The 17,848-nt window shown below is 33.7% G+C and overlaps 1 protein-coding gene and 1 pseudogene across 1 annotated transcript; both read right to left on the minus strand.

Moving 5' to 3' along the window:
* Window positions 1-1,002: 1,002 nt before the first annotated feature.
* On the minus strand, window positions 1,003-16,992 carry LOC139898856 (alpha-isocomene synthase-like; annotated as a pseudogene).
* Window positions 1,596-3,512, minus strand: LOC139896396 (uncharacterized). The gene is made up of 4 exons (XM_071879029.1): window positions 3,312-3,512; window positions 2,875-3,195; window positions 2,691-2,786; window positions 1,596-2,167 (listed from the first exon to the last, which is right to left on the minus strand). The coding sequence occupies exons 1-4, from the start codon at window positions 3,510-3,512 to the stop codon at window positions 1,781-1,783; spliced, it is 1,005 nt and encodes a 334-aa protein (XP_071735130.1). The 3' UTR covers window positions 1,596-1,780.
* Window positions 16,993-17,848: the final 856 nt, after the last annotated feature.

Here is a 17,848-nt window from a genome sequence, read left to right on the forward strand (position 1 = left end):
GTATGTTTACCATTTTGTAAAACTACAGGGGGTGAAAGTGAAAATTGCAAGAACCGTAAGCAGAGGAAGAATCCTTCATTATTTAATTAAAAAACATAAAACAACAACAACAACAATGCCCAATCCCACGAATGTAGGGTATGTGGGAGGTGGAGTGTAGACGATCATTCCTCGAACCCTAGATTAGAAGGAAGTCACTACTCCACCCGCGGGTATAGAACCCGTGACTAGATAAGATCGTCCATCTCTCTACTCGAGTTATCCTTCACCGCCAATACCATTTAACTCTAAATAATTTTAGGAACATAACGCAACTAACTATAATCGAAACGGAAATTTCTATTTTTATCTATTTATGGGAGTTGAGTATTAATTTGAGACGGTCCATAAAGGATAGGTTTATTATTAATATGGGACGAATGAAGTACCAAATAATATGCAACGACAAAAAACAAAGGGAAAAAAAATCCATACTATTTGAATAACTGCAGAAATATTCACTTCGCGGCGAAGCACGGACCTAAAAACTAGTTTATAACAAATATAATAATTCTATCTGTATACCGTCAAATATGTTAAAAAAGTCAAATAATATGTAATACATGGCAATAAAAAACGTACGTTTTATAATATTTTACACATTCACACACTACATACCGATAAGCAGGCAACGATATCCTATATCCTATATACATAAAAGTTCAGACAGCTAAATTGCAAGCATACATATTGTACATCAACACTACACATCATCAAACCACATTGGTAATCAAGCCCCCATAGCGTATTATTGTCACATTATACAACCACACATTTGACTGACTGCACACACATTTAATTAGACACAACACAATCTCAGACCAACTTATTAATTTCAAGTAATCCCACAATATCAAACATACTATAGTATCCCATTATATTTCTTGTCCACGTGTATGTACGCTGAAAGTATATCGTGCATATATCGTGCATATATCTTCTTAATACCTCGAAAACGAAGAGTTAAGTACTCATAGAGTCAACTAGAAGAGCTTTAATATGATTTATCAGCTCTTCTCCAACATCACTACTGGAAAAACCCCAATTGGGGACAACAAAATTTTGTTTTTAGGGACGACATGTCGTCCTCAATAATCTTTGGGGACGACATGTCGTCCCCATAAAGTCGTCCCCAGTGTTCTGTCGCGAAAAGTTTTTCGGGACGACTGATTTTTTTTTAGGGACGACGGTGGGACCCACTTTGACTTTTCAATTGTTAATCTTGTCCATTTTTTGGGGACGACTTTTAGGGACGGCATGTCGTCCCTAAAGAAATAATATTAAAAAAATCATTTTTCCAACGAATTAATAATTATAATATTTTTAATCTAATTGGGACGACTCTTTAGGGACGACATGTCGTCTCTAAAAAAATAATATTAAAATATCCTATTTTCATTCTAAATAATAATAATAATATTAAAATGTAATTGGGGACGACAAAAGGGTACAACATGTCGTCCCCAATAAGCTGTTATCGTTTTTGGGCCGATTAAAAACTGCTTTTCCAGCCGTAAAAACGGCACATTTAAACCAAATCAAAACCTGTTGCACAAAACACAATATATTTCACAAACACAAGCTCAACATTAATTAAAACATGTCCGAAACATTATCCAACCGTTACAAACTTAATCCGAATACTAAAAGATTACAATCCGACACAAAGTTTACAACCTTAAAACATTATCCAAAGTTTACAAACTTAAACCAAATCCGAATAGCAAACAAACTTACAAACTTACCTTGCTTCATCTTCATTTTCTTCATCACTTTCGCTTTGAGACGCACCACTTTCTTCCATGTCTTCATCGTCATCACCTTCGTCTTCACCTTCGGTTTCTTGAGTTTGATTGGGGGTTGGGAAAAAAGATTGCCATTGGGGCGGGATTGCCATATTGTTAAAGGCAAAAGTATCGTATACCGCTTCCTTTAGCAATGGGTTTTCGGAACCCGGTGGTGGTGGTCGTCTTGTTTGACAAGTTGATGATGAAGATGATGTACTAGCCGATCCGGGTAACGTTTTACCCACTCCGCGACGGTACCCGCGACGTTTGCCTAAAACTTCCAACATAATGACTTCATCACTCCTTTCCGGATATTTTTCTTTTAATTTCAACATTTTTTCCTACATAGTTAACAAATATTATTATTAGTATTATCATATAACAATACGACAACCCATATTCACCATTTGACCCATATACACATATACATATACTTATATTGACCCATATTGACTAAATGACTCAATTGGGGACGATTTTAATCCACATTGACCCCAATTGACCATTTGACCCATATTGACCATTTGACCCGTATATACATATACATATACTTATATTGACCCATATTGACTAATTGACTCAATTTAACCCAATTTTAACCCATATTGACCATTTGGCCCACATATACATATACATATACTTATATTGACCAATTGACTTCATTTAAATCAATTTTAACCCATATTGACCAATTGACTAAATTTAACCCAATTTTAACCCAATTGACTTTTGTTGACTTCGTTTGACTTTATATATATATATATATATATATATATATATATATATATATATATATATATATATATATATATATATATATATATATATATATATATATATATATATATATATGTAAGTACTTACGTGGTTCACCCTAGCTTTATCCCCACTCCATCCACCTTTCTTAAAAGTGTGGTTGTTCTTGAAGTTTTCGATAAGACTCGGAGGATCCAGAGAGGCCTGCAAACACATATTAATATTTGACCATTTAAAATTTACAGACACGTATTAATATTTTCCATAAACTAAAGTTAAAAATAGGATTTACCACACGGTCGGCAATTGACCTGCTACCCTGCGTACTGGCGTATTCCATCTTCGCCCTATTTTTCTTGTTCTGCGCAGAACGAGCCCGGAATTTACTTGAAAGCATTAGGTCCACAAATGGGTCCCATAGACGTTGTTGAACATTCGGTGGGGGTCGGTTTCGAAGGTTATTGGGAAGTGCGTACCCGTCATTATCCGTGAAATATTTTTTTTGTTTACTTTTAGCATTTCTCCATCGGTCCGCGCACAAAGAATTTACCCCGGCTTCCACCACCTTTTGGGTATGTCCACCATCTAGCCAGTCGCCCATCTTAAAAAACCCCTACAACAATTTGAAAAAAAAAAGTTACAAAATTCTATTAGTATAATAAGTAATATATTATATAAAGTTTAAGATTAAATAAGTCAACTATAATATAATTAACCGAATAAACTTACACCGAGATCAAGCCAAATTTTTTCTTTGTTTTCGCCAGGAACCTTTTCCCAACTCTCGTAATGCTTTGGAAATAACGGGTCCTTAACGATTCCCGCGAGCATGTTAATACACATCGACTTGTGTGGGCCTATCGGGCGACCGGTCCCCAACACACTAACATCAAACTGAATCGGCAATGGTCCACCAATGTCAGCCCACATTTTTCGTAATTTACCATTTGTTGTTGGTCCACGACCACCTCTACGTCGAGTTAAAAGTCCACTTATATAATTTATAACCCAAATTTAACTCACCATTATGGTCACGAGTTAAAAGTCAGCAATCCACACTATTTACATACTTATACCATTTACAATCCAATTATAACTAGAAAAATGGGTCATAGTCTAAAAACGACGAAACCAATCACTACTAAATTAACACGAACGATTCGGGGTCCAAACGGGTAACCCGAACCATCTCGCGTACCAAAAATCGACAAACACCGCCACCATCCGTCAACCGCCACCACTGGCCACCAGCTGCCGCGGGCAGCCGTGGTGGCAGTGGTGGCAGCCCACCGAACAGCAGCAGTAGCAGCTAAAAGCTGCTGTCCACTCCCATGGTACACCAATTTTTTTTAGCTATATTCAAACCCAAAATTATTTGCTAGCAATTATTCAACTTAAATCTAACATTTATCAAGCAATTTCATCACCAAAATCAAAAGATTCAAGCACCCATTTGCATCATTTAATAACAAATAGTAAAACCCTAAATAAACATAGATTAAGCATAAATTAAAGACAAACCTTGATGCTAGATGTTAAAGGAAGCACGAATCATGATTGAAAGCTTTCAATTTTATCATCCTCTTCAACAATAAAAACTAGGTCTTTCAATGGTGATGGCGAGTGGTGCGTGACAGAGACGAGAGGGAGAGAGATGAACAAACCCACAATTTAATCTTCAATTACATCTTCATCATCAACAATTTTGGCTAGGCTTTAGTGTTTGTGATGTGTGTGTTTTTATTTGATCTAGATAAAAAGAAAATAAAACAATGTACTGGAACCACAAAAACCACGAGCAGTTTTACTTAATTAAATGGGTTTTAAACCCATTCCCGATAATACACGGGTATTTATCTGTTATCAGATATCTTTCGTATTTAATTCAGCAAAGCATACGATGTCATAATTAAATAATATAACCTGTTTCGGGACCCTGGTCATAAAACGGACCCAATGGTCTAACAATTAATTATAAATAATTAATAATTATATATTTCATTAAAATTCACTTTAACACTCCTAAAGGGCAAAAAGGTAAATTTCACCTAGGCCCGATGTCAGGATGTTACACATAGGGATTTGAACACATGAAACTCACACGGTCTATTTGGCCCGTCCTCATATCTGTCAGGCCGATTAAATCTCGTTTGTACTCCTTCAAGAGACATTGAACATGTTGTTAACGCTTCGTCGGCAACGTACCCCTCTGCTATACAACCTTCAGGCTTAGCTTTATTTCTAACATAATTTTTTAATTTCTTCATGTATCTCTCAACTGGATACATCCACCTCATGTAAACGTTATGTTATTCATAATTCATGCATGTATGAATGAACATTCGTGATGAAGTGCCAACATACACAATTTCTGTCTTTCAGATTTTCGTATTTGTCTACAATCTACAAGTAACTATCACTTGTACCACTTCCTAACAAATAACCATCATATGAGAAATGATAAATCCACAATTGAAATTGAATATATAGTAAATAAAAAATTAAAGTAAAAAAACAACTAGTAATATTAATAATAATAATTTTTGACGGATCGTTAATAAAAAAATAAATAAAAATGGACAACCATATAGTATGATAGTGTGTGACGCAATACTTATACTAGAAAATAATATTACTAGTTGAATTCAACCTTTTTTCGTTTGTACCTTTAGTGGCGCTGGTGCGCCACAAAAGGCGCCACAAATGTCATCCCCAAAAGTTTTTAGAGACGACGTGTCGTCCCCAAAAAATAGCACGAAATTTTCCCGCCTTTGGAGCCAAATATTTCTGCGCCAAAAAAACAATTAAATATAATTCTTTTTTTGGGGACGACATTTAGGGACGACATGTCGTCCCCAAAAGTTTGGCGGGATTTTTTTTGCTTTTTGGAGCCAGTTTTTTACCAAAAAAATAAATGAAAAATGGTAATTTCTTTGGGGACGACATGTCGTCCCTAAATGTCGTCCCCAAAAAACTGGTCAAACGTCTCAGAAAAAGCTGGCCCATTTTTTGTCGTTTTCCTTATTTTTGGGGACGACATTATGTCGTCCCGAAAAAGGTCGTCCCCAATTTATACTTTTCTAGTAGTGATGTGTGAAATTATCTTTATACTTGTACAAAACCTCAATCGCACGTGCCAAATTGACCACTCGCATAACTAACTGCATCGGAACAACATCTCTGCAATAAGGGACTCCAAATTCATTTCTTTCCATGACGTTTCGACTTTCTGTAAGAGCAAGTCAATTACATATTCTTTGGATACATTGCTTTCCTTCAAGTAGCATTCAACGGTAGATACAACATGTTTTCTTTCTTGCTCCTCCTGCACTAAATTTTTGTTATTTTTCGGGGAAATTTAAAAAAAATAAGAACACATGTACGACACATAAGCTCATGAATTCTACATTACTCTAAAACCAATTGATGATAAAATGAGGTTCCCATTAGCTTATATATGTACATTTCTTTCTATCAGTTTCCAATGTGGGACTAATTTGCATTTCCTTAACCGATTATCTCCAACATATAAATCCAAAAAAAGCTTAATGTTACTTATTATGATGTAATAAGTTGTAGATTAATCGTACCTCGTGGGTGACAACATCATCCTGAAACCTACAAAGTGCGCAACAGGCATTAAGGAGAGGAGGATTAGAGAGAGCCCAGTTGAATGACTCATTTGTGATTACGTCACCCATACCAAAAAAACCCGATATCAGAAGGAATTTGTAGCCACAACTAAGCAAACTAACTGATGTGTGCTCCTCCGTTGTTGGTATATACTCTTCATGTCTCCATTTTGCTTCAATCATGTAGCTTCCCACGAATTCCTTCGTCTAGTATATATTGAAATATTGAATAATCACATCCATGTAGTCATTTCTTTTGACAAAACAATTATACCTATGTTTTAGGTACTTTCTATTTAAATTTCCTTAATTAAATTACTGTGGCACTTATAAACTCAGGTTTAAACCTCACTAGCAGACTAGCAGTGTATCTTGAGGTCAGGGGTCTGAGAAAAGGGTTGCTTAATAACCCATTTAAGAGGCGTATATCTGAGTAAAAATTACCCCCTTGCTCGGGTATAGCCTAAACATAGGAAACCTTATACGTTTAGTTTGGCACTAATGAACTCTATATATAGATGAGGGTGTCAAGAGTACTTACGGCCTCTTTCAAATATTCTAGATAATGTGCCTTTCCCTCTTTAGCCATGATTTCCTTCATTTCATTATAAACTCCCATAAACATTTGGTATGTTAGTTTCATGCCTTCCGGGAGCACATCAGAGCACATAATGGACCAACTACAAACAATTTATGTGTTGTGTAAATGATAAATTTGATCTGAAATAGGTTGTTCTAAATATTGGAAAAGTTACCAACGAGCTTCTAGCTCAGTGGTACCCGATGCCTTTGATCCCTGGGCCCACAGTGGGGGAAGCTTTGACCAATAAAGGCGCAAGTTCGATTCTCAGTCTGGGCGCCCCGCATGGAATTATTTTCCCCTCCGGGGGGGGGGGGGGGGGGGGGGGGGGGGATATGTGAAGTGCTTCGGGGGACTAGCTAGTTGGGGTAAAGATCGCCTTGCCGTCACTGTGGTACCTGGGAGGAGGTGCTTTTCCGGCACAGGTCCCTTTCGGGGTGGGATTGGTGGGTGCTACGGCACACAGAGTTAGCGTGTCTCTGCCAATATACACGTTTTGACCAATATTGGAAAAGTTCACGCATATTGTGCTAACCTTTGAAAAGCTTCCGTAAAAATCAAAAGCTCTTCATATGTAGCATAAGCATCATAAATGTCATCCAGAATAGTTGCCACTGCGAAAATTTTTGCCAGAAAAATTCTCGCTTTAGAATATTGAGGTTCAAAGTACACGCCTTGTGACCAAAAGTAGGATTCGACCAATCTGTTTCTTGCATAAGGCATATTTTTTGGAACATCAAAAGCCTTCCACCATCTACATTAGATTAGCAAGTCCATAAGTCTAAGAAATGAATATCCAATAATAACATGAACGATGCTTATATAACACAATTTTTTAATTCATAAAAACAAAAAAGAAGGTAATAATTAAGGGGTGGTTGTAAGATTGTACTTAGTGAGTTGGCTAAGCTCCTTCTTATGGAGTGATTGAAGCAAGTTGAACCCTGACTTGGCAAGTTTTAGTAAATTCTCATTATGGGATGCTTGTTGTTGGTAGAAAGGTATGTATTGTATCGCCTCTAGCCTCGGCAATCTCTTTCTTATAGGTTGTTTTAGTGCATTTTTTATTAGGTTAGTGTCGATATCGTTTCCCAAATTTGGATTATTTGCAATTTCATCAAGTATGACTTCCACTGGTACACTCATAAACGTTGCCTCATACAAATCAAGCATGTCTTGTACATCATTCTTTAAGCTCTCCTTAAATGTTCCATCGCTCTCATATGTATTGAATATATCTGTCCAAATATTACATGCAATATGATAAGTTTCGGTTGCAACAAGTAAATTGTTTTGGAATATAAACACAGAGGCATATCACGAATATCCACAAATATTTATAAATAGTCCCACTAGTCCACCACCCTAAATGGGTTGCAGCGGCGAGTTTAAAGAGAAGTTCGTGGAGTCACGGAACACCAGTAGTTTGAAATTTTTTTAGTAGAAAATACCTTTTAAATTGTGTAGACACCACTAAATTTAACTGCAGGACCCCGTATATTTTCAAATTTATAGTTTTTCTTTTAAATTGGAAAAGACACCACTAAGTTTAATTACTCGGGTCCCGTATATTTTTCGAATTTATAGTTTTTTGAAAGTAAACTCACTACATGAAACAAAGAAGCCTTGTTGTCTCTGTTGGAAAATCGTGTGTACTTTTAAATCAGATTAACGCAGCGGATAGTTAAAATAATAATCAATTATTATTTTATAAACCATTTACAAATTTAAATATTCATATATTTAAATTTAATAAAACATGTACATGATTAACGATCCCAAAGATCCAGTTACACCACTAATAATTGTCAAAATATGTAATTCACAAAGTGAGTAAACGATATACCTTTCTTGAAGAAACTGATTGAAGGAGAGAAACCTTTCTTGAAGAAACTGATCGAAGGAGAGAAACCTACGATTAAAAATATGATCGTCTCTTAGGATAGTCCACACTACACTTCAAACGACCGTAAATGGATGCTAGTCCAAACTAAAATAACTTATTAATATAATTCAATTATATTAATACTTTAATAATACTCCGTATGGTTTTGATCTTTATACCAACAACAATAACAATCAATATTATTACTTCGTTCGTTTACTTCTCAAAAGGAAACCCCAAAAATAAATATGATGCTTTTGCTTACCGATTGATTTAGACTAGTATTATTAAGTCCTCATTCTTATGCTATGTGTATCTCTATTTATAAGCAACCATCATCGATCTCTTAAGGATAAATTATTGAAGACAAAAATCCATGATTTTGTGGAATTCGATGGATACAGAGTATCCTATTTTAAATCTTGAAAAGATAGTGTGATTTCCTTTTGCGTTTATAAAGTTGTATTTCTCAAATACTTTAGGGGTATATTATGTAACTTATAATTAATAATTTCTATCATGTCGCTTTCATGTGAATAGTAAATTAATTAATTTCGTTTCATTTACTATTCATATAAATAGTAAATGAATTAATTTCGATTTACTATTTTGTTACCTGAGTAATATATACATCATATATATATATATATATATTTTATTTGACGTCTCGGTGTATATGTGTGTGACCCCGAAGGCTCAAATGAAGTTGGTCATATAGTTATATGTTGTACCTTGCACATTAATTCTACAGACTCCCACTTGTGCATGGCACAACACCAAGTAACTATACAAACAATGGTAAGCGTCTAGAAACACATCATTGTCCCCAAATTCATGTGAGGGTAGTTTCTCGAAACTGTTTATGGTAAGTTTTAAATGTCATTCGTCCTTTTGTTTCAGATACTTTAGTTAAACTTGAGATATGGATCATCGGTCATTCTCATTTGTTTAACAATTTTGTTTTTCGATCTTAGAACTGAATTAGATCACCAAATTAATTAAGTATCATCTTAATTACATCTGGGTGCGGCCACACAAATATCTTATTCATTCATCGAGGAGCTCAAAAAGTATCTAACTCCAAACATTTTAGAGGAACAAATCCTATATTGCATACACGTGTCTATCACGAGCTTTACATTATACCCAATAATGGCCTTTATAACAGCCTTATTCAGGACAGCATTTAACCATATCAAAGTACAATGCTACACTCATCAAGACGGGCATGCATCTCAAGTTTTAGGACACAAAGACATAATCACTAAAAGATTCACTACTGACTACGATCCATGTAGTGACATCTCATGGTTGGGTCATTTCAATATTCATCATCAATGAATACATATGAATTTTGGTCTCAACAAGTTAACTATTCATCATCAATGAATCTAACCAAAATTTCACATTAATCTTAATTCATGTTATTCCCATAACATGACCGATTATGGAGATTTTGAATAATCAACAATTATCCATGGATTAAACATGCTAATATAGAACACAGTTATATAAATGAAAATGATCATACCAAGTATATATCAATTCATTAATATAAAACTGCTTAATGTTCCAAAAATATCCAAATACTAAATTACAAATGAAAAAGATCAACCGCATAACGAAGTCCAGTATTACTACAATGATCATCATGCTTGTTGTGCATCATGGGCTTCATGAACGGGTCAGCCACATTATCATTTGTATGAACCTTTAAGAATACTAATATCATTCCTCTTAATGACTTAATGAATGTAGTCAAACTTTTGAAGAATGTGCCAGATACTTTTATGTACATGTGATTCTTTCAAAAGTATATTAATATTCGAACTATCACAGTACATATTATAGAAGATTAAATGTTGTTTACTACTCTGAGTATAACAACAAGCTTCCTTATCCAGACAGCTTTCTGAGCAGCTTCTCAGTCAACAATGTATTCTGCTTTTGTTGTAGATTGTTCAATAGTGCTCTGCCTAGAGCTCTTCCAATCAACTGTCTTGCCCATCATGACAAAGAAACAACGTGATTGGATCGAGAATCATCTTGATCAGTTTGAAAACTAGAATCAGTATAAAACTTAATACTTAACTCTTCTTCCAAACCACCGTAAACCAAGAACATATCATTAGTACTCTGCAAATACTAAAGAATATTCTTAACAACAATCCAATGTACTTCACCTGAATTATGTTGACAATGACTCGTCAAACTCAAAATTAACGAAACATCGAATATTGTACATATCATGGCATACATAATGGATCATATAGCCGAAGCATATGTGATACATTTTATTTGTCTCATCTCATCTGCTGTGATAGGACTTTTGAGACTTTCTCACGGTTATGCCCTTTTGCATTGGCAAAGCTCCATTCTTTGAGTTTTGCATGCTAAATCTCTGCAAGATAATGTATGTACTTTGATTCAAACCAATAAGCCAATTGGATCTATTGTATAGATCCTCTTTCCAATAATATAAGTAGCTTCATCAAGATCCTTTATGGAAATACATTTTCCAAGCCAAGACTTGACATCTTGCAAGTTAGAATGTTATTTCTAATAAGTAATATGTCATCAACATATAAGATCAAGAAGACTACTTTGCTCCCACTAGCTCTAATGTAAACTCAGGGCTTATCTTGGTTTTGAAGAAAATTAAACACTTTGATTTTCTCATTAAACTTAAGATTCTAGCTCCTGGATGCTTGCTTTAATTCATAAATGGATTTTGGAAGCTTGCATACTTTATTAGGATGCTTAGGATTCATAAACCCTTCCGGCTGAACCATATATACGTCCACGCTTAGGTCGCCATTTAGGAAAGCGGTTTTGACATCCATTAGCCATATTTTGTTATCACGAAGAGTAACCATGGCAATAAGTATCCTAATTGTTTTAAGGCTCGCGACTGGTGAAAAACTTTCATCATAACCTTTTGTCACCAATCGAGCTTTAAAAGTGTTTACATTACCGTCCATATCAGTCTTCCTTTGAAGACCCATTTTTACCTCATTGTCTTACAATTGGGTAGAAGATCAATCAAGTCTCATACTTGATTATCCTTCATGGACTGCATATATGTATTCATAGAATCTAGTCATTTTCAGATTCAGGATCTGATATGGCCTCACGCAGCTAGAGAGTTCATCATAATCCCTTAGTTGAGGTTTATCTGAATTAATCAGTTTAAACCTCATAAGCCGATGAGTTCTACTAGATCTATAAAGTGCATGTGTAACACGTTCTGGCTCACCAACAGTGCGCTCAGTTTCAATGTGTGGATTGATAGTGCTTACTGAAGGTATGTTACTTTAAAGTACTTGAATTTCTTCAAGATCTACTTTACTCCCACTGACTTCTTGTAAGAGAAGATCTCTTTCCAGGAATTCAGCCGACCGAGCAGAAAACACGTTGTCTTCAGCTTGGTAGTAAAAGTAGTAACTCATTGTTTCCTTTATGTATCGTACAAAGTAACATTAGATAGTTCTGGGTTCTAATTTGTTTGAAGTGTCATTGCTTCACGTACGCTTTACAACCCCAGACTTTCAGATAAGACAACTTGGGATTCTTCCCATGCCATAACTCATATGGTGTCTTTTCTACCTTCATAGTTGGAATCACATTGAGTATGCCTGCAGCAGACTCTCATGCATATCCCTAAAAGATGGTAGTAGAGAAATCAGACTCATCATAAATCAAACTATATCAAGTAAAGTTCGATTCCTCTTACTCAGACACACCATCGTGTTGTGGTGTGTAAGGTATAGTGAACTATGAGACAATCCCACAATTCTTTAGGTGGTCCAAAAAAAACTCTTGATTCATAAACTTACTTACTCAATCGGAGTGAAGTGCTTTAATGGTCTTTCCAAGCTGGTTATCTACTTCATTTTGGAATACTTTTGAATGTGAAAATAGCTTTATGTTTATGTTTCAGCAAGTGAACATAATCATAGCTACTGTACTCATCAGTAAATGTAATGAAGTAAAATTAACTAAATCTATACATTGTTCTTAAAGGGCTACATACAACAGTATGTATTAGTCCTAAAAGATCTTTAGCTCTTTTACCTAAATTGGAGAAAGAAACATTTGTCATCTTTTCACATAAACATGACTCGCATATATCAAATGACTCAGAGTCAATTGATTCCAAAAGTCTATTAGATTGGAGTTTTGAAATGCATTGTTTGTTTATATGACCAATATGACAATGTCATAGATATGTCTTATTCAAGTCTTGCTTGAAGACTTTGGCGATGTAGGTATACACAGAATTCTCATTTAAAATTACACTATGCATATCAATTTCAAAAATATCATCACGTGGATAGGTATTAAGATAAATATATTATCCTTAGAAACTGAAATACCTAAGTGTGTAAATGCAAGTTCAATACTAACATCTTTCAAACTATGTCGCTCGCAGTATTGAGAGCATAATTTTATTATTCCAACAAAACAATAAGACCACTTAGAGAAGTAAGTTCAGAGGTACCAATAGCTTTAACAAAAGCTTGATCCCCCTTGCCTACTTGCAAATCCAGTGTGTCTTTCTTCAGTCTATTACTACTTCTCATTTCCTTCATATTGTTACAGGTGTAAAGACCACAACCAGTTAAAAAAGATCTAGGAATCACTAGAAGAAGTATATAACTATATATGGAATATACCTGATTTACTAGTCTCACCAGTGTTGCCTTTTCTCAGCTCAGATTGGAAGATAGGACAACTTCCTTCTCAAATTGCCAACCTTTCCACAATGGAAACATTTGGCGTCTTTTGTTGGGCTTTCCTTCTTGGAAGGTGGAATATTTTTTCTAGCAAATGATTTGTCATTTTCCTTCCACCAAGTATTCGGTTTATTCTTTTTCACCCTTCAATCCTATTTCTTCCCGATCATTGAACAATATTCGATAATCATTTTGCTGAGCAGCAGCAACTGCCACAACAGGAAGAAAGAATATGGGTTCTAAACTTTATTCAACTTCCAATTATGCTTGAGAACAATTCTCAGGTTGCAGTGCCAGTCTAGGAAGTTTGAACATTGAGTTTATCCTTTTCCAACAAAGAAGGAAGTGTGTTTTTATTTACGTTTTGATTATTTGACATCTACAACAGATATAAGATTCAATTTGGTATTTTCGATATTGAGCTTTAATAAATTAACTACCCAAGTTTTTATAATATTTTTAAAAAACAATTAATTTACGAAAGTCTAAGATCCACATAGAGGTTCCATAGCCACATCTGTTGATCAGCTAGCAGTTATGGAGTCTATTGGTAGGTAGCGGGTACCAATTGCATTACAAGTACAACTCTTAGATCTTTATGAGACCTAGAGATATTTATAGTCCAACAAACCACTATTATCTAATGGCATGTTTGTCCCATCATTGCCTCGAACTAAGGTCTCACCGTGAATACGATTAAGTCGTCCAATTTGGAAACAGTGGAAATTCACGCTAATCTCACTAGATCGAAAAATCCACCTCGTGGCTATAATTCAGCCTAGTCTCACTAGATCATAAAAATAACGAGGAGTGTTTGCAAGCTCATTGGATGGCATGACTTAAATTTGACGGGTATTTTGGAAAAAGTTTGTGTCAACGAATAATGCATGCACACAAGATTCGCTACACTATTAATTAAAAAACATTTTAACCAATTGTATATGTCGATTATGTTTGTGATCTAATTTGTTATTTAATTTATAGGATATAAAAATAACAAATACACAAACGTGTATCGTTTTAAAACAGTTTTAAAAGATGTCGTCTATATATATTATTTGACTTTTAAAATCATTTAACATTAAACTCGTTAGAGTTTAAGTTATTTTAAAATCATCAATTTTAATCTTTGAAACTCGTTTAGAGTTTTATTTAATGTTTTCATCAAAAACATATATAACTTGAGTCTCAAAATTATTTAACTTTAAACTCGTTATAGTTTAACCTTTTAAAATCATCAATTTTAATATTTGAAACTCGTTACCGGTTTCATTTAATGTTTTCATCAAAAAAATTTAGCATATATATTCTAATCAACAATTATATATAAATGCAAAATTAAAACACAACCATGCATCACACACACATAGCCTAGCTCAAAAATCCTATGCTTGATCCCATGAGCCAACATGGGATCAAGAGGTCAAACTAAGGGTAATATCGTAGCTCTCACTTAATTCAAGAATCAAGTGAAAACTTGACAAATGCCATCGTTGTCAACTTGACCTGTTCGCCATCTTCTAAGTCAAACTCCACGTTGCATCTTTATCTTTAATCTTCATCTTATTACATTTATTAAAATTAAAAAATATAACTAATCTAATACTTTTACAAATTAGAATAAACTTAAATACAATACTATAAAAATGAAAAATAAATATAATACAACTTTGGCTTCAAAATGGCTTTTCTTATAAATAATAAATAATCAATATGACTTAATATTGCCGTAATCAACAATCACAACAATCATACATAGGTCGGGGCATTATAGACTATGTGTGCAATCATAATTTTTAATAACTACGTTATTAAAACCTACATATAGCTTGTCCATGGTTACAATGCATGTGTACAACCATGGAATCAAATAAACAACAATTATTCAAGCCATAATAAATAAATTCAAAATTTATAACAGTGACTTTTTTCAGATCTTATTCGTGCGTCATGAGGTAATCAACAAAGTTGACTTTCAAAACCATAAAGCATTTGACTCTTACCAATTTACCACAAAGCTAAATCTAAAGAAAATCACGCGACAACTAAGATGGTGTAAAGGCGGCTCTGATACCACTGTTGGAAAATCGTGTGTACTTTTAAATCAGATTAACGCAGCGGATAGTTAAAATAATAATCAATTATTATTTTATAAAGCATTTACAAAATTAAATATTCATATATTTAAATTTAATAAAACATGTACATGATTAACGATTCCAAATATCCAGTTACACCAATAATAATTGTCAAAATATGTAATTCACAAAGTAAGTAAATGATATACCTTTCTTGAAGAAACTGATTGAAGGAGAGAAACCTTTCTTGAAGAAACTGATTGAAGGAGAGAAACCTACGATAAAAAATATGACCGTCTCTTAGGATAGTCCACACTACACTTCAAACGACCGTCAATGGATGCTAGTCTAAACTCAAATAACTTATTAATATAATCCAATTATATTAATACTTTAATAATACTCCGTATGGTTTTGATCTTTATACCAACAGCAATAACAATCAATAATATTACTTCGTTCGTTTACTTCTCATAAGGAAACCCAAAAATAAATATGATGCTTTTGCTTAATGATTGATTTAGACTAGTATTATTAAGTCCTCATTCTTATGCTATGTGTATCTCTATTTATAAGCAACTATCATAGATCTCTTAAGGATAAATTATTGAAGACAAAAATCCATGATTTTGTGGGATTCGATGGATACAGAGTATCCTATTTTAAATCTTGAAAAGATAGTGTGATTTCCTTTTGCGTTTATAAAGTCGTATTTTTCAAATACTTTAGGGGTATATTATGTAACTAATAATTAATAATTTCTATCATGTCGTTTTCATGTGAATAGTAAATTAATTAATTTCGTTTCAATTACTATTTATATGAATAGTAAATGAATTAATTTCGATTTACTATTTTGTTACTTGAGTAATATATATACATCATATATATATATATATATATTTTATTTGACGTCTCGGTGTATATGTGTGTGACCTCGAAGGCTCAAATGAAGTTGGCCATATAGTTATATGTTGTACCTTGCACATTAATCCTACAGTCTCATGAGTCGAAACCAGAGTGAAATGCAGCCACCATTCCAATCATTACCATATGCATCGTAAATACGCTTCAAGGCTTGATTAATCTCTTCCTCGAAATAATACGCTATTCCTAAGCGTTGAATTGCATCGACTAGTTTTAACAAATTTGTATGTTCTAATGGAACATTCAAACTTGCCAATATTTTCTTCTTTACTTTATCCTTCAAGCTTTGGATTTCTTGCTCAACCTCGTATTGCTCTTCTTGCTTTTTAATTATAAACATGAGCAACAATGGTATCAACAATAAATAAAAATTTAATTTTGATAATGGGTCATTAGTTATTAAGTTGGTCATTTTATAACCTAGTAAGCTCCAACAAACTTAAATAATTTCACTAACAAAATTAAGATATTTAATTAGCATATACCTGTTCATTTATAAGAAATTGGTTTCCCCAAACGCTAAGAGGGAAATTTGCAGTGGGACGAATAACATTCTCGTTTTGTGTAGACATTGGGTATAGAGGATTTTAGGATAACTATTGATTTACTTTCTTATTATGGAGGATTAAGATTAAGGCCAGAGTATATATAGAACAACGAGAGATGCTATGGTGAACATCGTGATTAATTTCATCTTTGAGTGCAAAGTGTGTGGGGTTTATGTGTGATTAATTTTTACTACTTTAGCATGCGTCACAATCCTCATGTCACAATCCCCATGTTAATTTTATGGGTAGTATTAAGTATAAATACTCTTTAGGCCAAAGGTTTCTACATATTTATAATTTATAATACTATAAAAATGTCATAAGTAGTAGCATCATTCAATATGATAGTTATAAAAAAAAACGTAATATCAAAATCTTATAAATAAATGGACTATAGATAAATATTAACTTTTTTAATTTCAAAAACTTATAAATAAATAGACCATATATTGATACATATTGTTGCCGTTATATTTTTTATTATTAGGATTTGTAGTGGACGCTAACAAAAAATATGTGATTGTGGTATTGTCAATCACAACTCACGAACGACAAACGGAAAAGTAAAATATAAAACGATAAATAAGTTATAAACGACACAAAAATTTAACGTTGTTATCCCAACTCCAAACATAGAGAAGAAATTAGTCAACGAGCGCAAAACATAGAATTTTGTCACTACTTTCGTGCACACTGATTATAGGAGGCTAGGTTACAATGTATAAGAGAATATGTAAGTAACTAAAGAAGGGGGGGGTGAATAGTTACTTAATACGTTTTTAACACTTTTTCGATTGATCACCGAATTCGATTAACTATGATCAACCAATTCAACTCAAACTTAATGTGTGTGGTGTGTATGTTCAAAATGATGAATAAA

Source organism: Rutidosis leptorrhynchoides, chromosome 3, assembly GCF_046630445.1.
Source record: "Rutidosis leptorrhynchoides isolate AG116_Rl617_1_P2 chromosome 3, CSIRO_AGI_Rlap_v1, whole genome shotgun sequence".
Taxonomy (NCBI): domain Eukaryota; kingdom Viridiplantae; phylum Streptophyta; class Magnoliopsida; order Asterales; family Asteraceae; genus Rutidosis; species Rutidosis leptorrhynchoides.

What these genes read in the sequence shown, in the direction of transcription:
- LOC139896396 (XM_071879029.1), bottom strand. Translation starts at nt 3,512, where the DNA reads ATGTGGGCTGACATTGGTGGACCATTGCCGATTCAGTTTGATGTTAGT. An exon ending in GGTCAATTGCCGACCGTGTG is followed by an intron (nt 2,787 to 2,874) that starts GTAAATCCTATT and finishes ATGTGTTTGCAG; the next exon opens with GCCTCTCTGGATCCTCCGAG. An exon ending in ATAAAGCTAGGGTGAACCAC is followed by an intron (nt 2,168 to 2,690) that starts GTAAGTACTTAC and finishes TTAACTATGTAG; the next exon opens with GAAAAAATGTTGAAATTAAA.